The sequence below is a fragment of the Trichoderma evansii genome (assembly GCF_050947405.1).
Source record: "Trichoderma evansii strain SZMC 28006 chromosome Unknown GGI43scaffold_15, whole genome shotgun sequence".
Lineage (NCBI taxonomy): Eukaryota > Fungi > Ascomycota > Sordariomycetes > Hypocreales > Hypocreaceae > Trichoderma > Trichoderma evansii.
This window is the reverse complement of record NW_028145191.1, coordinates 1-20,581: the sequence shown is the minus strand read 5'-3', so window position 1 is coordinate 20,581 and position 20,581 is coordinate 1. Positions and strand designations below refer to the sequence as shown.

Below are 20,581 nucleotides of genomic sequence, written 5' to 3'. Positions count from 1 at the left end.
GAAATGCTTGGGGGGAAAGCGTACCTTAGATAGCATCCCATTTATACTATCTTCTAGAGTGACCGGCGCTTCTTCCATGCCGTTTGACTTGGCACCCTCATTTCCCATATCTGTTTGAACCCGCCTATATTCTTATAAACAATTATTCCAGTTGCATATAGTAGAGGAAAGACTTGCCCTGGGCTGATGACAAAAGCGGTGATTTCAGGATTCTCGAAGTGAATTTTGCGAACCAAGTAGTTGAGTGTAGCTTTGGAAATACCATATGCTGTAGCAGGAAGAGGCAAGTTTCCCAACTCACCAATACTTCCGATCCCAATTGAGAGAGCCACGAAAATTGGACCGGATGAACCTATAAGCAACGGATACGTAGCTTGAAATAGATTGAGCGCTCCGATGGTGTTGACCTCGAAATGTTCTTTTATTTCTTCGACAGGAGTTACGCTCGCGAGTCCATAGTACTTGGAAATTCTAGCACTTGCAATGACAATGTCGATTTTGTTGATTCCATGTTTATCTTTAAGTTTTTCGACAGCGTTTTTAGCTGAAGATGGATCAGCGCTCACGATAGCCACTACAACGACTCTGCTTCCAGATGCGGCTGGTAGCGAGGTAAGAGATCTAGCTGAGGCATCATCAGGATTTCTAACTCCAGCAACAACCGTCGTGTCTGGCCGTTGAATGAGTGCTTCAAGTAGTCCTCTCCCAAGTCCTGGTGAAAAGGCATCAGTCATATTATCGTAGAAATTTCTTTAAGAATCATCAGTATAATGCGAACCTCGATTTGCTCCGGTTATAAGATATGTCTTTGGATGCGTTTTCAAATATTAAAGTGAAATTGCAGTGGCTAAATTATAGATATAGAAGCAATTGGATGGTTAGATTTTAGCGAAAGCCTAAATAATTTGCAAGAGATGGTTGGGAGATATGAATTTCAAGATACCTAACATTTGAATTTATATAATATTTCGTGAGCTTCCAGAACCATTACTAATAAGATTTCCAAATCATGTAATGATTATGATGCTTCATAGACAGGTGAAGGAGTAAACGAATGGCCCGCTCGGAAGTATGCAGACAGGGATGCTATTTTCCTATTTCGGCTTTAGCGTACTCGATACTGATGCAGGGAGAACGAGTAGTGTCAGTTAGCTCGCATTGCTAATATTCAAGCTAGCAAATAGTTATACTACAGCAAATGTGTCAAGCCACAACATCAGATATTGAGAAATTCGCGCAAATTTCCCACCTTAACATTTCCAGGCGAATAGCTATATTACTCATTCTACTGCGATTTATAATACAAATTAGTAAAATACAGCCTGGTGTTAAAATCTGACTCTTATAGTTACACCCATTACTTATTTATATAGAGTTATCGTAACGTCCTAGTCTATGCTAAAGTATATGCTAACTCCCAAGTGATAGGCCTAAGTCGAGTTTACATTTGTAGGGAGATAAGTTAAATATTAAGAGCATACTCAGTTATATAGTCAATAACTGGGTTATAGTTAACAAGTAATCTCACATGCGGTTCAGAACCTCACACTTTCTCGACATGAATCTCCAGCACACTGTCATTTCGATCCTTAGTTTTTAGCATCATGGGGGACGTTTTGCTTGCGCCAAAAAGCTCGTCCATCTTCTCCAGACTCAACCCCTTGGTTTCTGGAATGAAGAAATACGCGAATATAGTCATGAGAACACAAAACGATCCGAACATAAAGAACATACCCTTAGGGGTGAAAAAACATTAGCAGAGTTCGCGAAGCATAGTGATGAAGCTTACGTATCCGGTAGCACCTATTGTGGCTTGTATAGTTAGAACGGCTGCAGCATCGTTAGCTGGTTAAAATATGCTGTAGTAGACTTAACGCACTCCTTGCAATGACAAAGTTAAAAAGCCACTGTGTTGCAGCGCCCAGGGACACGTTCAACGCGCGCAAACGTGCAGTAGGGATCTCCGACGTAAGGACCCATGGACACGGACCCCAGCCCAGTTGATAAATTCCTCCCCAAATGTATATACATACAATGGCGACATATCCAAAGGGAGAGATTGGTCTCCCCGTGACCGGGGGCTCCACCCTGGTATAAATACCGATGATGAACATCGTAATTGCTTGAGCAGCCCCTGTCCAGATGAGACTATCTCGTCTTCCAACCGAATCAGCAACAAAAACAAGGAACACGACCACTCCCAAGACCTTCAAGATACCGTAAATACCCGTGGCAAACAATGAAACTTTGGTGCCTGTCATGCCCAAGTTGCTGAAAACCTGGGGCGCGTAGTAATTCTATCACGTTGTCAGAGGACATGGGCCGTTCCAAATAGTTTCGTACCCACCACAGCATTGACGCCAGTGAGCTGCTGCCAGATCATAACCATGACCACAATGAGAGCGCGCTTGCGATTACTAGGTTCCGTGAGCAGTTCTTTGACCAGGGCTTTGGTAGATGATCCACCGACAAGCTGCCGCTCTGCCGTTAACTGCTTGGTCATTTCTTGCACTTCTGATATAATGTAATCTGAATCTGCTGGTAGTCTGAACGCGTGTGTGTTAACCAAGCTGCCGGGAATTGACACATCGGGAAATATAGTCTACCTTCGAAGCTGAACGAGAATAGATGTGGCACATTCCCAGTCGTCTTTTCTAGCACACCATCTTGGACTTGAATATCGGTCAGCATTATAATTTGCGGCAGGCAATATGAAGCCCGGGAGTTACCTCTCGGGGCAATTGAACATGCCAAATAGCATGAAACTGAAAGATGTAAGCGCTAGCAATTTGACGGCAAGATCTACTACATACAAAGCTGGTAGTGCTTGAAGAGCCAATGGTACAATATACACCGAGGGCGAGGATAGATGCAAGACACTGCCGTAATTCACCCAGAATGCCAGCATTATACCAGCAACAAGGAAGAGCTGATAGCACGCTATACTGATGTTAACAAATTCAATATCACGTTAGTGAAGTATTTACCTATGAGTCCTCCCCTAATGGCACGTGGAGCACATTCGGAAATGTAGAGAGGCACCAGTGAAGATGCTGCCCCGACGCCTAGACCAGCAACGAAGCGGCCAACGTACATCACACCAAGATCACCTTGGATAGCGGAGCACGTCTGTAGGACTACCCCCACCATTGTCGTTATTCCGGTGCCAATCAAGCACAATCGGCGTCCGAATCTTTCAGTTAGCCAACTGACGAGCAAACAAGCTAAGAAGGCCCCTGCTTGAAGTGTTGAGACGATATTTTGACTCTGATTGGCCTTCGCAGCGTCAGACAAGTCCGCGTAGCCAAACTTCTGTTGTGTGCCGTCCATGGCTAAGACGCCGCCAATGGCGCCTGTTTCCCAGCCGAAAAGCATGGCACCAAAGCATGAGGAGATGACGATTGTATAGATTGGCCAGCCGTAAATCTCAGAGGGATCTTCCTGCATAGCGTCGTTACGCACAACAGTGCGCAAAATCTTCATGCCGAGAGCCATGCTGAGAAAAGGAGTAAGGAAACAATGGCCACTTAGGTTTGACTCGGGTGTTTGAGGATTAAAAACTCAATAGAAACCAACAATGTGAGGAGTGCGAGAAAGCAAAGTTAGAGAGGAGGGAAATCTACTCTTATCGTATTTATAGGAAGCCGAGCGGTATTGCCTCTGTCACCGGCTCACTAATGCGCAGATAGTACACTCATAGTAGTGTCAGTGGCCATAGCCGATATCCGACAGAACGCAGTTTCTCGGCTGACACAGTGAGGGTCTCCCTCAAATAGTGACGGGAAGGGGGCGTGGAGATGTGGGGTAGAGTATGTGTTCGGGAACAGCGTTATTCTCTAATCTTGAGACCCCAAAGGAAAACAATTATGACGGATCACGCCCTTAAATGGTTCTCAATAATGTTGCGTAGGGCACGGATTTGCGCTTCGGGAACCAAAGCCCGTCCTATGATTGGCTCTCTTTCCATTCAAAGCCAAGCTTACCAAATTTTACTGCCTATACTTCACTAGTTCACCTGAAGGCCAGTCTTTGTGCCGCCTCTTTTCTGTTATTCTTTTCTTAATGTATTAGAATTGAGGCCACCCTGCTCATTTCATTCTCATCTACCGAAGTAGAAGTATGTAATCAATACAGTGGCAGCCCAGCTCCGAAATCTGAATTAATATCTACATCTATAACACCCGGAAAGAACGGCCGGAAGAAATACTCCGCAACTTCAGGCGGCAATATGCATTCGTTCTCTTGCTGTATCGTCCCAGGATTTGGTCTTATACCCTCAGCTCCATGGATCCATTCAGGATTTGTCTGATCTTGGCCAACGGAAAATCCATTCGTGTCGTGGCACTGATCACTCGGCCAACTAGTATGTGGCTCTGTACATTCCACACCGGGTATAGCATTAACATTCCCGAGCGTCCAAGTAGATTTTTGAGCCAAAGCTGTCCCATCTAGCTCTCTTGTACGATCATGCCCTGTTGAATAGTGGGAAGTGCCTTGACGCTGCCAAATACGTTTAAGCATGTCGCTGTACCTGTGACAAAGACTCAGCTCGTCCGTCGTGGTTTGTTCTAGCTTCGTGATGAAACGTCTTGCTGCCAGAGAATTCTCCTGTTCCTGATCGGTCGACTGAAATACCCCAGCGCGTTGAGCTTTATATAGGAATACCGCAGCGTATACCCCGTACCTACCAGTTCCGATTCTTAGCGATGATCTGTACAGACACATAGTCAGAGGCCCAACTTACAAATGATATCGTGTCGGCAGGTATCGTAACATATTTTGAGAACTCTGCTCCTCGAATAGAGCAAGTATCTTTCGCGCAGAATTGACGGCTTCGTAGATGTAAGGCCCGTCTGGCGAGGTCATAAGGCCTTGCGAGAAAAGTGATGGCTTGAAACGCCCGCTTGGAGGTCTCCCTTCAACCGCGTGGCTTTGTTTGCCAAGAGTTCTTGTAAGAACGGCCTGGAAGGAGAAGGCGTTGACGTATAAGCAAACATACTCGAAAAAGAGAAACAAGGTTGTTCTGATGTTTGGTGACATTTTCATATCCCGCCAACAGACGTGCCACGTGGAAGTGGACCGTTGGAAATCATCCAGATATCTAGCATAATCCCCATCATTGACTAGAGCGAGGGTTCTTCTTGCTGAAGAGTACAGAACGCCATGAGCGTTATACATTATCTGCGTAAGTTCGAGATGTGCTTGCAGGATCAGGGCGAAGTCTCCGCCTTCAGATCCTGGTAGTGGTTTGAGACTCGGGAAGTCCTGAGCAGTGAGAGTCGATGAAAGTGAGGGGCCTCTTGACCAAAACGACTGGCCCATGCGGACAGATATTTGCCGGTCTGCAAGATATACGACTAGAAGTAGGTAGAAGAAGAAGTTTAGCATACGCAGGCAACACCAATAGTGGAAACAGGGTAAAGCACGCACATGTCCAAATAAGACGCTTCTCTTCCTCTTCTTCTTTATTGTGAGAGTGGCGATCCTCAACCTTTTGAAAGGCGGCGCGGTCCAGCCGAAGCAGATAGGCCTGCCTTACAGCAAGACCTACAATAGACCATGCTGATTGATCATCGCCGAGCAAGCTGACAGAGGACGCCGACTCCTCTTGTTTTGATCGATATGGCAGCCATTCTGCAAGCAACAACAGAGCTTGAACAGTTCTTGGGGTCTGTGCCCAACGGTGTGCAAGCAGTACCTCGAGCAAAAGACGTTCAATATGATCCCAGCAATACCGATGAGTTAGTAGATGACGATTGGAGTCTCGGGATGCTATAGCAAGGATCACAGTCAGTAGAAAATAGTCGTGTCTTTGTATTTTCGACATAGATTGGGATCCTAGCATATAAGACGGTGCAATCGGACAATATGCGTGGTATTTTCGCACAAATCTGTATATTTTCAGTCCTACCTCGCTTCAGACACGCACAATTGAAGGTTTCAACATACACATGTAATAATTCAGGAACAACAGCGGGGTGCAACAAGCCCCTTTGTACCAATTCATAATCATCAAGAAGCGTGATGGACGATGAAGTATTCTCGGTCACAGCCGCATTGATACTAGTATGCATCGACGCCACTGAACCTAGCGCTGAACGAGGCTGTGAGATACTAGCCTCAGAGAATTGAGCATTAGGAGTTGCCCATGACTGTTGACTTGATCTACACCCATGAGGGCTATCTTGAACTTGCGACAGGATTTGCAACGCATCCGAGGGATTTCGAAGCTCCATGTGTAGGTCGTCGACGTCATCATCATGCAATCTTGAGCGATTCGACTCGTCGTTGGAGCCCGGGCAATAGTCAGAAGGGCTAGTGAGGTCTGAGCCTGGCACTGCTGGCAACGGATCGGAAGCATTGACACTGCTGTAGCTTTCAGTTGGGCGCTCTGCACCCGTAGCCGAAGACATAGTAGTGGGCGGGGTTTTGTGCTTTTGACCGCGCACTCCAGACGCCCCACGACGAGAACGGACGAGGATGCACTCGCTGTTGGACCGATGGCAAGACTCGCATGGAGGCTGCTTGGGTTCGCCGATGCTATCGCTATCGATCGCAAATGTTGGCATTCGAGGCCCTCGGCATGCATGGGTCTATCTGCACTCACAGGTTGCATTTAGTTTTCCGTCGCCGGCATCTCAAGCACGCGCGTGATATTCGCTTTCCTCTTCCCTGTGTCATTTTAATGGTATGCTTCCAAAGCTACATCGGCTATTGGAGAGTGTTTCTATGATGCTCGGCTGTGGATGCGGAGCTGACGGTTATTTATACTGGTCAGCGATCCTGCCAAGGGACCTACCTGTATGTTCTTTCCTTGTTAGGACATTATGGGGCTAGACGCCTTCCACCTTCTGTAGGCTGAACCAATCACTAATCTCAAAGCCTAGGCGCCCCCAGTCTAGATCAGTTTCTGGGGAAATGGGAACACGATGCTCAGTTTAAAATGAAAGAGAACAGTACCTCATGATTCAAGGAGCTGGTGACTAAATTTACTGTGCTAAGTCCTCGAAATCTCTTCTGATGACAAGAATCAGGTACAGCGGAAGAGCAACGTCACACGGTGAAGCGTTCCACACTCTAGGCTACCCGCTTTTCACCCCTGCCCCGTTTGGAAATGCTTCTGGTGTCACTCACAATCAAGCAGGCTAAGACATCGGCGGGACAGAACAGTCGCAACCCTACTGTGTGAAAGAAATCCCAATCGAGTATAACGCGACCGTAGCCATACCTCACAATCATGAATATTCCTCATTACATTCACGAGTATTAAATGCATGTCGAAAAGGCCAACAGGATTGGGCCGTCTATAGCATTACTTATATAAGTGCAGAAGACGTTTGCGGAAGCAAATCAATCACACAACTTGACTAGAGTACACAAAACATTTATATGCTTAGAGCCGAAAGCATGGCGTCAATATTGGTATTGCAGCACAATTTTGGTGCGATCGTTGATGATCAGACCTAAGAGTAAATTCATATCATTATGTGTCCCACACTGTTCCTATTCGTCTCGATTTCCAAGGGCATGGTGCTCATGGCAGCCCTTGACGAACGTCAGTATGCTCGTTAAGCCCCCAAGCCTGACTACTATCATCGTGGACTGTAGCACGCCTCATATCTCGTCGGAACTTGGCCGCAAAATCGCCCCCCATAGCTCGGTGCATCGTGCACGTATTGTCCCATATAACAATATCTCCAACATTCTGCCAGTCCACAGTTACACGGTACTTAGATTGAGTAGCGTGGTTGAAGAGCTCTTCGTACAATGACTTGGATTCTTCTGAGCTTAGTCCTTCAATATGATGGATGTGTGTCGCGAGATACATGTTGATGCGACCTGATCGTTCGTGTTTTTGGATCAATTTATGCCGTCCCATAGGATAATCTGCTGGGTCAATGTTTGCGAAATGCTCTGGAGCTGCCAACTTCTTTGAATGAAGGATGGAATGGCAGGCCACATGATCGGCCTTGAGCAACTCCTGCTTTTTGTCTTCACCCAGATCATCCCAAGCCTTTCGAGTGTCACAAAACTCAGTGCTTCCACCAGTGTCAGGCGGTGGCAGCTCGTGAGCCAGAAGTAAGGAATATCCGGCACGGCGAGGGTTGAAGCTGGAGTCGACATGGAAGAAACTGTTGCCCCTATTGGCTTGAGCGCGAGGGCTTAACGGGTCCACGATAGAGCCATCCAGCTCCACATTCCCAACGTCAAAAAGCTCATCGTACTTAAGGCGATTCTTCCGACCAGCCTTAATGTATGGTCGAACATCGTCCAGTTCGCCGAATCTGCGAGCTAATTCAAGGTGCGTTTCATCAGTCAGGCCCGTAGCTCGAATGACAACCACTCCGAACTAATGATCAGAATTGATTAGTTTGGAGAGACTTTAGCTACTCTCGTTATATATTTACCTTGATTGCCAATTTTTGTATGGTTGAGAATTGCTCGTCAGTAGCTCCGTTGCTGAGATCCCAGACTCCTAGGTCGACTCCGAAGCCAGGAATGAGCTCACGAACTTGCGGTGGTGAATTTGGCGGGTGAATAGCTTCGGCGACCGACGTAACAGTGATAGGCATGATCATCCAAAGCGCAAATTGTTGAATTTCCACTCAAAAAATGTGATTGTGTTTTTCTCTTTCTCTTTGTTATATTGTGACTTAAGTATCCAGAAAAAATTGTCCAGTATTTGTTGGGTGTTCATACTCCATCACACCAGGATTCCTACCCTATTCTGATGCTGGCTACGCTGGCTCCACCCTTCCATAGTCTCCGGCACAAGAACCCAGCACGTAGTTGCCCTACTGTCGGCTATGAATGTACATAGTAGATGAGAGCCGAGACTCCATACAGTAACCGCCTCTTGTTTATGCACTGTTCGGCCGCCACGGAGGCTGATCCCTTAAACTTCCACCCATTGGAAACCCATATACGGAGAGACGGTACGATTGCTATGCCTTACGTATATGCTAGCTGTGTGCATCAGCTTTGAGCTAGTTAACATAACGCATTATTATGCATTGATCTACGCCGACGGTTTCCGTCAACTTGGTAAAGATAGCGCCCATATAACGGATAGCACTTAGTCGCACGTTTGAACCTGGTTTGAATCCGAGTTCGTCGACCTGACCCATGATACTCTACATATTATATTGTGTAGGTATGTAATATAATTCAAAACTCATCTGCATGGGCCAATCCTTCTCATACGTAATTGTCTTGAGTCACATCACTAGGGTTCCAAAATGTGCTAGGTTGTCCACAGTCGTATTCATTGTTCACGATGTTGGCTCAGCAAGCTCATCATAACTATCTGAATTCATCATCAGTGCATACAATTCATGAAATTTAGCTGCTGATATATCTGTGTGGTATCATACTTAAGGGAGTCCTTGTCTAACATCGGTATGCTCATTTAAGCCCCAGGCATGAGTGCTCGAGTCATGCACCGTCACGCGACGCATATCCCTCCGGTATCTACCCTCGAAGGCACCTCCAAGAGCTCTGTGCATTGTACAAGTATTATCCCAAATCAAAAGATCCCCCTCATCCTCCCAATCAATCTCAATGACATACTTGTCTTGAGTACAGTGTTGGAAGAGCTTGTCAAAGAACTCCTGGCTGTCCTGGCGTCCTTCAATATGATGGATGTGGGCTGCAAGATAAAGATTCATCCGTCCTGACAACTCATGTTGTTGGAGAAGATGATGGCGTCCCATGGCGTGCTTCAAGGGATCCACATCCGCAAAGTGCTGTGGCGCAGCCAGCTTCTTTGAATGGACTATAGAGTGGGCAGCGATATAGTCATTTCCAACGAGATCCTTTTTAGTCACTGCATCCAGCTCATCATAAGCAGTACGTGTATCTGCAAGAGCAATTCCCCCACCATTTCCAAGGGGTGGGAGTTCATGAATCAAGAGCAGAGAGTAGCCAGCACGGCGGGGGTTAAAGCTAGAATCGACATGAAATAAGCAGTTGCCCTTAGAGTCTGTTAGTGCCGGATGGCCATAATAACACTACTGTCATCTGAGAGCTGCTCTTACTTTGTTTGCCTGACCTCGCGGGCTGTCAGGATCCACTAAAGAGCCGTCTTCTTCAACATTACTGACGTCAAAAAGCTCAACATACTTGCAGCGGTTTTTACGGCCAGCTTTGATATAGGGAGTCACATCGTCTAGTTCGCCAAACTTCCGGCCAAGGGCAATGTGAGTTTCATCTTTCAAGCCAGTTTTGCGGATCATGACTACTCCGTACTTCAATATGCATCAGCACTCGTGTTTCTCGTCCGGTCCGTCGGGGTCAGTGTGGCCCACCTTGGTTACCGCATCTTGCAGCACTCGAAATTCCTGATCACTAACCCCCGTTGTGAAATCAAGACCTCGAATTTCGGCACCAAAGCCATTTTTGATCTCTGAGAGCTGGTACTGGAGACTCCCTAGATTGGTGGTAGTTATTGAGGCTGCCATGTTGAGTGCAAATAGGTGCTCTTGGGTTAGAGGGTAAATAGAGGTAGCGTCGTTATGTCCCACGGCCGAAGTTGTTATATTGCGAATGTGTATGTGAATTAACTGGAGAGTAGATTACGTTACATCGAAACGCTCTCCTACTGCCTTATTATCATTATTTCGTTCCTGAACACGAAAGCTTTGGAAGGTCGCTACCATCATCGGCATTTTGACAAATATAGCATTCCGGTTGTTCTCGCCCCTCTGTGGCCATTTCCGATTTCATGGGGGTCCGGTCGGCTACAGATGTATACCCGAAGGCTTGCTATCTAGCGAAATAGGCGGTTACCACTATCAACCTTTCACGGACATCGTGCGCTCATCCTGCCAAGCATGGCAATGTCGGTAATGGAGCTTGTGATATCAAAAGAATCCTGTCGGCTATCGATGGTTCCATTGGCTATGGTGCGATTTAACAGATTCGCGATTCACAGAGTCGCCGAGAACGTATCCAATCTACTAGCTGGGTCTAACCAACTTCACCATGGGTTAGAAATTGAGAGCAGTTCACGCTTTTGATACACTAAACTCCAATCGAGACCCCATCGGCTATCGGTAATAGAATCGGCTATAGTAGCCTGTAGCAATCCTTGTTGAATTGTGGGTATTTTTTATTGGGTTTAATACCTTCGGCCTTAGATTAGTAAATGTTAGATAGTGCTCATCCCAAATTAGTTTGTGTTACAACAACCCGAATTAATGAATTAATTTATTCATAGATTAATAACCGTAGCTTGACTAACATCCTTCTGTAAAACCCTACAATATGTTAGTTAACTAATAGTTTATATATATCAGGTTTCGCCATTTACAATATATAGATAATAAAGGAAATTAAAATGTTATTGCCTATTTCCTTTTATATAATTTATATAATTTATATATCTATATATAAATAAATATTATTTATACTATTATTCGGATATATATGTAAACTAACTAACACAGTATTCTGTGTTATTTAACACAGTGCTTAAGTATTATCCACTAGCTTTGCCTAAATTAATAAAAAAAAAATGATACCTTTTCTATTATCTCTCTATAGCTTATCAATTGATAATAACTACTTATTATTAATAAAATATATTAACAGTTAACCTCTATATATAATTCAGCTGTGCCTTTCCTTGCTATTATAGTATCGCCTTGGGTATTGAACTTTCCGTGCAAAAGCAACTTGCTGATGAGCTTGATTTATTTAACAAACCAGTGAACTAAGGGAGTATAACGAAGGATTTGTCTAAGCTTCCCTGGTTTGCTATATTCAACATTTTCTTGAGCAGGGGGTGCTGTATTGCGCAGATATAGGGCAATGAAGGTATAGAGTCCTGCAATGAGCCATTCGGGGACAGCTTCGAGACAAAGCTGAATCGTCTCGTTTCCATTTCCAAGAGGGGAAAACTTTTGATCCTTGTCAAAGATTGAAAGCAATGAGTATGCAGCGCGTACAGCTAGCAACAGCATAGATGCTCAGGCTGGTCTGATGAGTGTTCGGGGGCACAGCCTTCTTGGATTGGCCATAGAGTAGGACGGCTGCACTGGCTATACAGGCAAAGGTTGCGACAGAGGCAGATTCCTACTTCGAGCGCAATTGTAGCATCCAAACTGCCTCCAGAGAGGTTTGCAGGCTTAAAAGACTGAACTCCTCCCACGATTGTGACAACAGTCGATACTATTGTGCACAGCTCAAATGTAACTAATGCACGCTTTATTTGATTTGGAGTAGCTTTGATATCGATGAAGGCATTATGTTGCGTTAGAAGACGCGTCGATGCCAGCAGCAATGGACCTAGTCCGATTGTGTTACAGATGGCCGCGCCCATTACGAGGCTCTTATTGCCGCCACTGCTCTTCGAATTCTCCAACGCTAACTGAAAAGCATCTCCGACGATTCGTAATATTACGAATAGGCTGAGGGCTAACCATGGGAAGCGGGTGGCAAAGGATTTGCGCGTAAGAGCGTAGACCGTCTGCGGAAAGATAATTGCGTATATTACAATCGATGTGATAGCGATGGCCCCTCGGTAGTTGACCATGCTGGGCTTCGTGGTTCGAATATCTAGCTGTGGTGTGCTTGGCGACACTGAAATGCAGTCGGAAACGAGGCTTGCTTCATACCGAAAAGAGTGTTCCAGGTCTGCTTGAGTTTTATACTGCAAAGACAGGAGTTCATTGAGTCTTACGCTTGGGGGGTTATAATAGAAACGAAATATTTGAAGGGATTAGTCCGAAAATGGAAATTCATTCGAGCAGCTTTTCTGAATGACTGCATATGGAAAAAACCTAATGGGGCAGCTCTTTCAAGGATGTCTGAACGCACCTAGAGGCCTTATTTCGAAAGCAATTACCACAATGGACTTAGTCGATAATTTCATACTGTCCGAGGGCCAGTGCTGACGACACGTCGGAGTATATAAGCACCGAAGAGACGAATCCTACTACGTTCGGCCCCATTCTAATCTGGGAAGCGACATTTCCAGATGCTTGGGATAGTGGAAAACAGTCTTTAGTTTTGAGTAGGTCTGTGGCTTGTGTGTCGTAATGCTTTGGGATCGTACTCAATCGTGGAACACCTTGCATCGCATCTGGTGGCAGATAGATCTTGATTAAGATATAAAATACGGCAGAAATCTCCATCTGAAAAACCATTGAACACGCAATTCTAGCCATTCAACTACATCTCACGCTGAACGACCTCTTCTCTACTTTTTATCCAGATCAATATGCATTGGAAGCTCCATCTCCCTTCTCTGCTCGTCTTCCCGACCCTCGGCAATGCTTCGCCTTATCCATCTAAGGATGAAATCACGGCCATTTTCTCCCATTTAACGGGAACTAATTCTTCATACTCTTCATTCTTCTCTCATGTCTCACCAGCTGTGAACTGGACCATTCAGGGTACCCATCCTGCTGCGGGTCAATACACCAATCGTACTCTTCTCGAAGCTACCTTCGCCAGAATCAATGCCATAGGCTCTAAAGAGAGACCATTGGCACTCACTTTGACCAATATCGTCGGTGGAGGAGTTGAAGAATGGAGTGTACAGGAGTTAGAAGTTTTAGGCTATTGCAAGAACGGTTAGTTTTTACCTATTCTCATTGAGACTGAAAGTATGTAGACTGTAAGTTTACTGAATCTTCTCAGGGTTGAAATTTGATAATCGCTATGCTTGGGCGACTCGATGGAATACAAATGCAACTATTGTAGAGGCTCGAGCGTATTTGGACTCGATGTTAGTTTCGCAGGCGTTGCAACAGAATGAGCTGGGGATCCTCTTTACGTACAACAACCCTAGAAATGTTCTTGTTCCATTTGTCGAGCTTTCTGAAGCTATCGCCCTCGAGGCTACGGGGTTGTCATGAGGATAAAAGTGCTCTCCTTTGCTAGTCTCTATATAGTAGCTCTATACCAGCACGGCACTTTGTTTAATGATTGGCTTACAATCTTACTACTTTACTTTCTATTTTATACCTAATAGATTATGTTATATAAAATTATAGTATCGACTATTTAAAAGCACGCTCTTTGAGTATATTTCGCTACAAGTTATACTATAACCTAATAAAAATAGGCATATTAAAAAAAAGTATTATAAATTACTTAATTAATAATTACTCCAGTGTGATTTATAAACTTCATATAGAAAAGTTAGTTTAATAGTATTATTATATTAAAATATACTAAGAAAATTAATGGTTTTAATCAAATATGTATTAATTCTTTATTAATATTTAAAGAAAATTTTAACTGCCCAGATATACCAATAGCAAATAATTATCCGGCATGACCTTGACCTACAAAAACTGATGTAAAGAAAGGAATATCCGCATCAGTGGATAGAATATGCGTATATTATCATTTTGCATAGCGATGATAATCACATACTAGCCATTCTGCAGGATTCTCTTGGCACGACTATATATCAACCTACCTGAAGACAGGTTTTCTTCGAATGAGGCTCGAAAGACTCTTCAAATCTTCCAACAGCAACGTCAAGGGTCTGACGAAGATGAGAAGATAAAGATATTAGCCCATGCCTACAAAAAAAAAAAAACTATGGAGAGAATAAACGGATAGCAATCAAATGCGAAATTGTTGGTAATCAAGGCATTATCATGGATTACATGTGCAAAGACAGAGCTTACAAGATCGATACTTTTGCATGCCGCCGTGACAACGGCAGGGTTGTCTAGCATAGGCTATGATGATATGCTGGTATGATATCTTATTAACAAGTTCGGGATTAGTCATAATCGGCGAGTACAGTGGATGAAATTCGGATAGTTTATGGCACGGTCCAGGAATAACTCGACCGGACAGTTTCCGGATGCAAAATGAATATCACCAAAACTTGTCTTATTTATTTCTCGTTACAACTATCGTTACAACTATTTAGTGGGGGCCCAAGTGAGATAGATGTGGAATTCGAGGATCGGCTTCAAGAATACCCGCTTTACCCATATGCAGCAAGGAACTGGGAGTTGTATGCCCGCGAGACGTCAACTTTGTTTCGAGATTTCTACAGTGCGATAACCTAGTAGAAGCCATGAGCCAAGTAATGCTGGCTCTTGGACCCCCCTAGTACTCATCATCTTTGAGGAATAAATGAGACAGGCAACGAACGCCAAAACATGTCCAAGGTTTATATGTGGCAACACATTTTGGACTCAGTGAGGTCCTTGAAATGTTACTCACTGCGCAAATACCAAACTAACCTGATACTTGGCACCGCACACCATTGCGGTACGTTGGGAATAATGGAATGTTTGATGTGGTCACTATTTTGTAAAAGGACCGAAGGGTGGATCTAGATTCTAGAGATAAACCTAGTTGATATTGAATCAAAGGACGCATACATAGATAGACGTCATTATTGTGGGCTGCCGAGAGGCATGAGGCGGTTATGAAGCTGTTAATCCAGAAAGGTGCTAATGTTGACTGTCGCGACAATAATGGCAACGCAGCACTATGTCGGGCTGCGGAGAACACCGTCCTACCAGTTATGGAGCTGAGAATTGGGCGAGGCGCTTGCGTAAACCTTGCTACAATAGTTATGATGGCTGTACACCGCTAATCGTGGGCTGCCGGGCGGGGCCGTCAAGCTGCTAATTGAGAATGGCGCCTATGTAAAGTCTCCTTGTGATACTGGTGATACGCCACTGTCTGGAGCTGCTGAGTATGGAAATAGCAAAATTGCGAAGCTATTGCTCGAAATTGTCGCCTATATTGATTCTTTTAATGACGAAGGCCGGATTCTGCTATTGCGGGCAGCAGAGAATGGGATGGAGGTCGTAGTTAAGCTACTGGTCGAGCATAGGATGGATACCACTTCGTTGAGCTTTAGAGAGAAGGAAAGAAGGACTCAGCTTTATCTTCTTAAACAATACCAAGGACACCACTTTAGTTTAGTTGAATCAATGCATTCCGAATTGATATTCGAGCCAAGTGCAGCAACAAGTGGACTCTCAGCTGATGACGAGTCTTGCCAGTCAAACAAGTTTGGGCCTGTGGGGCCGCTACATGCAATTAATTACTATAATGCTGATCGATTCAGCTCCAGGCCAATATTAAAGTGGGTAGCACATTTAGCGATCAGGTCCGAGACTGGCCCCCCTCTATAGGCGCTACTGGAAATATTGGACTTTAATCCTTTTTTCACCTTCCGGGTCGAGAGAATGTGAATGAGATTAATGGCTCTAAAACGTGCCATGTCGGACACAATGTACGAGTGGCTGAGAAGGCACCATGGCTTGGATTTTCAGATGCTCAAATCTTCAGCTGCTTTGCGCCTTCGCAAGTTGTCGAGAGCCTCCATGCTGTTCATCGTGCTGAGTCTGTCGATCATCATTTTAATGTCGTATCCAAAGGCACACATTGGCCCTCACACCCTCGAACATCTACGAGGCAACCGGACTTTGGAGATAGAACAGCATTCAGGTAATCAGCCTTTGGAAACCGAGCAACATCCAAGCATTCAGACTTTAGAAACCGAGCAGCATCCGAGCAATCAAACCGTCCAAGTCGAACACGCCAGCAGCTGGACTCTGTCTCCTCTTCCTGAGAGCACTACTGAGCTGGATACTGTGCATCTTGATGTTGTGACAGAAGGTCTCAAACCAACACTCACACCTGAGTCTGTTATTGCAGAGATTGCCGAGCCGACTCCTGCACCTGAACCAACAAGGCCTGTGGACCCTATTGATAACCATAGCTCTAAACCTGACGCGCCACAAGAACAGCAAAGAGACCGCCGCTTCGCTTTAGTAATACCTGCTACTTCGCCGAGTCCGGATCTGTGCAAGACGATAGTGACGGCGCTCGCTCTTGGCTATCCAAGTCCGATAATCATCAACTGGGGAGTAGACTATCATGCAATAACAAAATGGGACGGCGGCCAAAATCTTCCTAAAATCCCGGGATTTGTGAACTATCTCGATGCGGCAATGCATCCAGAAGCCCATCCCGACGAGAAGCTAGAGGAAGATGACCTTGTGCTTATGGTTGATGCCTACGACGTCTGGTTCCAACTGCCTGCCGATATTCTTCTGAGAAGATACCATGAGATCAACAAGAGAGCCAATATCAGACTGCAACAACAGTGGGGCAGAGATGAGCCTGTTCCTATGCGACAGACCATAATTGCAGCGTCTGGAAAGAACTGCCACCCGCAACCGAACTCGGGCTCCAACATGCACTGCGAAAGATTGCCTGATAGCCCATTGAGAGCAGACCTATACGGTCCAGACACGGAAAAGGATGCAGCCAAGCACCGGGATCATCGACCAAAGTATATCAACGGAGGTGTTTACATCGGCCCAGCAGGTGACATGAGGCGACTGTTTCGCCGTGCCGCACAGAAAATGGACGCAGGTCTTAGCCAAGGCGTCCACTTGTTCAGCGAACAAGGCATTCCTGGAGAAGTGCTGGGCGAGCAAGAGGTCTGGAGACAATGGCTGCGAGCAAAGAAAGAAGCAATCCATGACAATGACGCAAAGTTTCTAATGGATCGAGACTTTGAGTATCACTTTGGACTCGACTATAATCAAGAGCTGTCCATCCAGACCTTTTGGACAGATACTAACGGTGGACTATTTGACGGAGCCTTTGTTTTACTGAACAACCAGTCCGTCATTGATGCACACTCCGAGGCACTGGGCATATCCCCTGTGCGACTCAAAGGTGTTCCAGAGGATGTCAAGTTGGCAAGAAATCCGCTCGCCGAGGTGATTGAATCACCAGACTGGGGAGAGATGGAGCTGTATGCCGACTTTTTCACTGAATCTATTCCTGCCATTGTCCACCACAACGGATTCAAAGAGAGACGAACCTCTTGGTGGGACAAACCTTGGTTCCACCAGCATTTGCGGAAACTCCTCGCCATCCACATGGCACCTAGGAAACCTGAAGCACCATTGGCGACGGTAGAGACTGGGGACGGTGGCGTGAAATACTGGGCTGCGACAGCGGAGAAGTTGGATAGACGGCCACGACTAATGGGCGAGTCGGCCCAGGCTCCTTTAAAAAAGATCGGGTTCCAAGACGTTTGTCAGTATTTGGATGATTCACTTCGTCAACCGGGCGATCACTGGTGGGATGAAGTGTTTCGCGATGCAAGGGGGCCATTCAGTTGAGTGGTTGTACTTGCCCCACTGATCTTTTTAAAGGCGCTTTCGAAAATTAATGTATATATCTATATGAATGAGGTAGAGCTCGTGTATATTATCTAGCCGGCTGTTTCTCTCATCTATAGTCACCATCGTGTATTATTAACAAGGGAACATATTGCGAAACAAGGCAAACTTGACAACTCTTTACGCCGTACAATAATATTGCGACAAGAACCATCGAGCAAACTTTGGAATGCCATTTTGAATTTTGGTCTTAGGATTGTATCCTAGTAGCTTGTTGGCTTTTGAGACGTCCGCAAACGTGATTGACATATCACCTGGTTGTGCCTCGCGCCTGTCAAGAATTGCGGTTCGCCCTACGCTCTTCTCAATCAAACCAATCAATTCGCGCAGCTCAATGGTCTGCGATTCTCCAAGGTTAAACACCTCGTACTGAGAGCCCTCGTAGTCGATGGCGGCGCAAACACCTTGTATGATGTCGTCTACATAGGTGTAGTCTCGACGAGTGGTCCCGTCGCCAAAGACAGGAATCGGCTTGCCGTCACAAATGAGCTTGGCAAATTTGAAAATTGCAAGGTCAGGGCGCTGGCGAGGGCCATAGACAGTGAAAAATCTCAGGCAAATGCAGCGAATCCCGTAAAGATGGGAATAGGTATGACAAAGTAGTTCGGCGGCTGCCTTAGATGCTGCGTACGGCGAAATTGGCTGAGACGTCTTGTGGTCCTCAGAAAAGGGAACCGTTGAGTTGAGTCCATATACGCTTGACGATGATCCAAACAGAAATTTTCGCACACCGAAATCCCTGGCACAATCAAGCAAATTCAAAGTACCGGTGACATTAGTGTCGATGTATGAAGCTGGGTGCTGAAGCGACGGCCGTACGCCAGCCCGCGAAGCGAGGTGCACAATAGCAGAGATGTTGTTGTCAGCGAAGATTGCGCGCAGAGAAATGGGTTCCCGTATATCAACCTCGTACAATCTGAAGTTGGGGTTGTGAAGATGTGCGGCAATGTTTTCGCGTTTAATCTCGGGAGAGTAAAAGTCGTCAAAGTTGTCCACAACGATAACCTTCCAGCAGCCTTTTGCTAAGAGGGCTTCGACTAGGTTTGACCCGATGAAGCCTGCACCGCCGGTGACTAGTATTTCTCTTCTAGGCTTGACCTGTGAGGTCGTAGAACGAGTAATGACTGTCATGATCAGCGCCAAATAAAGTGGTAAGAATTATGCGTGGATATTCTGTGTTTTGTGTTCCTGTTTCTTTCTGTTATTTTGCTTTCTTCTCTTCTTTCCAAAGGTCAAACTCTGTGTTGTCTGCCGCGTCTCAGTGTCATTCCGATGAGCACAGTTTCCGATTTGAGATGGCAGCTGCCAGAAATGATATCCAGGCAGGTTGGAGGGCTGATTTGAGTCAATTGACAAGGTTTTTCGTCTTTTGGGTGAGCCAATGCTTCAGTGTCTACTAAGAAGACCCTGCACAGTACCAAAAGAGCACCAATGGGCAGCGTAAAAGGAGACAACCAGGGTGACCCACGGAGCTGAGCTGAGTTGCTGGGGGCCAGCCAAACTAGTTGACGCTAATACAAGAAATTAGTAAGGTAAAGTGACGCTATTGACTGTTACCGACCCTAGCCTATACTGATGACAGGCATGGCTAGTCGGCACTATTGCCGCCGCCAGGAACAGGCACGAGTCTATTTTACAGTTAGCTCCGATCGGCCTTCATGCGAAGGGCAAGGGGGGATGTGGCGGCTGTGGATGTCGCTATTCTTTTAAACTCGCTGCCGTTATTGTCGGCTGCTGTCCTTTGTAAGCGGCAACAGAAAGACAATAGATGTCTTTTTTAGACTGCCGCCCTTTTGCAAAGATTGCTTTCGCTGTACAGTATAATGCGTCTAAGTACTATACGCTAACTTCCTACACTTTATTTCTTTTATTGAACAGGCTTGAACTTGAACCATTCTAAACTAGCTCGTACCAATGCGGTGCTAATTGCCGATCTTGGGCCTCATTCTGTCCATATCCACGGCCAATGTTTCAACAATATACTGATGAGTAATGTTTCCAGAACAGTACACAACTCAAACCTTGCTTCCTCTCACATACACTACTGTATCATGGCCGAGCGAGCGCTTTGGCCCGAATACCTGAGGTTTCGCGGACGGTGCAGATGGGGCTTCAGATACAACCAGGTCGTCAATCTGCCTGCGTATTAATGCCGCCATAAAATAATAAAATAAATTTAAAATATATTTAATTAATAAATAAAATAATTAATAAAATAATAAAATTATTTATTATAAATTATTTTATAAATTTAAAAAAATAATTAAAATTAAAAAAATATAATTTAAATAAATTATAATTTATTAATTTAAATAAAAATAAAAAATTTTTATTTTAAAATTTATATTTATTTTAAAATTTATATATAAAAAATATATAAAAATAAATTA

At 45.1% G+C, this 20,581-nt stretch overlaps 7 protein-coding genes across 7 annotated transcripts; 2 read left to right on the top strand and 5 right to left on the bottom strand.

The window, feature by feature from the left end:
* Positions 1–1,753: 1,753 nt before the first annotated feature.
* GGI43DRAFT_428583 (general substrate transporter) lies at positions 1,754–3,673 on the bottom strand (the record flags this gene model as incomplete). The annotated part of the gene is made up of 8 exons (XM_083208982.1): positions 2,988–3,673; positions 2,814–2,940; positions 2,730–2,765; positions 2,607–2,672; positions 2,493–2,514; positions 2,348–2,407; positions 1,880–2,297; positions 1,754–1,830 (listed from the first exon to the last, which is right to left on the bottom strand). Exons 1-8 carry the CDS (start codon positions 3,493–3,495, stop codon positions 1,754–1,756), a joined length of 1,314 nt encoding a protein of 437 aa, XP_083058739.1. The 5' UTR covers positions 3,496–3,673.
* Positions 3,674–3,861: 188 nt separating this feature from the next.
* On the bottom strand, positions 3,862–6,714 carry GGI43DRAFT_409086 (fungal specific transcription factor domain-containing protein). Its single transcript, XM_083206452.1, has 4 exons — positions 5,950–6,714; positions 5,431–5,891; positions 4,745–5,357; positions 3,862–4,684 (listed from the first exon to the last, which is right to left on the bottom strand). Exons 1-4 carry the CDS (start codon positions 6,567–6,569, stop codon positions 4,126–4,128), a joined length of 2,253 nt encoding a protein of 750 aa, XP_083058738.1. The 5' UTR covers positions 6,570–6,714; the 3' UTR covers positions 3,862–4,125.
* An 820-nt stretch (positions 6,715–7,534) lies between these two features.
* On the bottom strand, positions 7,535–8,573 carry GGI43DRAFT_428574 (TauD/TfdA dioxygenase family protein; the record flags this gene model as incomplete). Its single annotated transcript, XM_083208981.1, has 2 exons — positions 7,535–8,350; positions 8,409–8,573. The coding sequence occupies 2 exons, from the start codon at positions 8,571–8,573 to the stop codon at positions 7,535–7,537; spliced, it is 981 nt and encodes a 326-aa protein (XP_083058737.1).
* Positions 8,574–9,374: 801 nt separating this feature from the next.
* GGI43DRAFT_385287 (TauD/TfdA dioxygenase family protein) lies at positions 9,375–10,460 on the bottom strand (the record flags this gene model as incomplete). The annotated part of the gene is made up of 3 exons (XM_083203631.1): positions 9,375–9,974; positions 10,038–10,247; positions 10,308–10,460. 3 exons carry the CDS (start codon positions 10,458–10,460, stop codon positions 9,375–9,377), a joined length of 963 nt encoding a protein of 320 aa, XP_083058736.1.
* Positions 10,461–13,222: 2,762 nt separating this feature from the next.
* GGI43DRAFT_385286 (uncharacterized protein) lies at positions 13,223–13,862 on the top strand (the record flags this gene model as incomplete). Its single annotated transcript, XM_083203630.1, has 2 exons — positions 13,223–13,577; positions 13,645–13,862. The coding sequence occupies 2 exons, from the start codon at positions 13,223–13,225 to the stop codon at positions 13,860–13,862; spliced, it is 573 nt and encodes a 190-aa protein (XP_083058735.1).
* A 2,291-nt stretch (positions 13,863–16,153) lies between these two features.
* On the top strand, positions 16,154–18,366 carry GGI43DRAFT_409084 (glycosyltransferase domain-containing protein). The gene has a single exon (XM_083206451.1). The coding sequence runs from the start codon at positions 16,182–16,184 to the stop codon at positions 18,129–18,131; it is 1,950 nt and encodes a 649-aa protein (XP_083058734.1). The 5' UTR covers positions 16,154–16,181; the 3' UTR covers positions 18,132–18,366.
* GGI43DRAFT_428569 (NAD-dependent epimerase/dehydratase family protein) lies at positions 18,312–19,322 on the bottom strand (the record flags this gene model as incomplete). Its single annotated transcript, XM_083208980.1, has 1 exon — positions 18,312–19,322. One exon carries the CDS (start codon positions 19,320–19,322, stop codon positions 18,312–18,314), a length of 1,011 nt encoding a protein of 336 aa, XP_083058733.1.
* Between the last annotated feature and the right edge of the window lie 1,259 nt (positions 19,323–20,581).

Bases quoted from the DNA above. Each gene is read 5' to 3' on its own strand.
- GGI43DRAFT_409084 (XM_083206451.1), top strand. From the start codon at position 16,182: ATGAGATTAATGGCTCTAAAACGTGCCATGTCGGACACAATGTACGAG.
- GGI43DRAFT_409086 (XM_083206452.1), bottom strand. From the start codon at position 6,569: ATGCCAACATTTGCGATCGATAGCGATAGCATCGGCGAACCCAAGCAG. The intron at 5,358-5,430 runs GTGCGTGCTTTA...ACCTACTTCTAG, and splicing joins GAAGCGTCTTATTTGGACAT to TCGTATATCTTGCAGACCGG. The intron at 4,685-4,744 runs GTAAGTTGGGCC...CGGAACTGGTAG, and splicing joins CTGCCGACACGATATCATTT to GTACGGGGTATACGCTGCGG.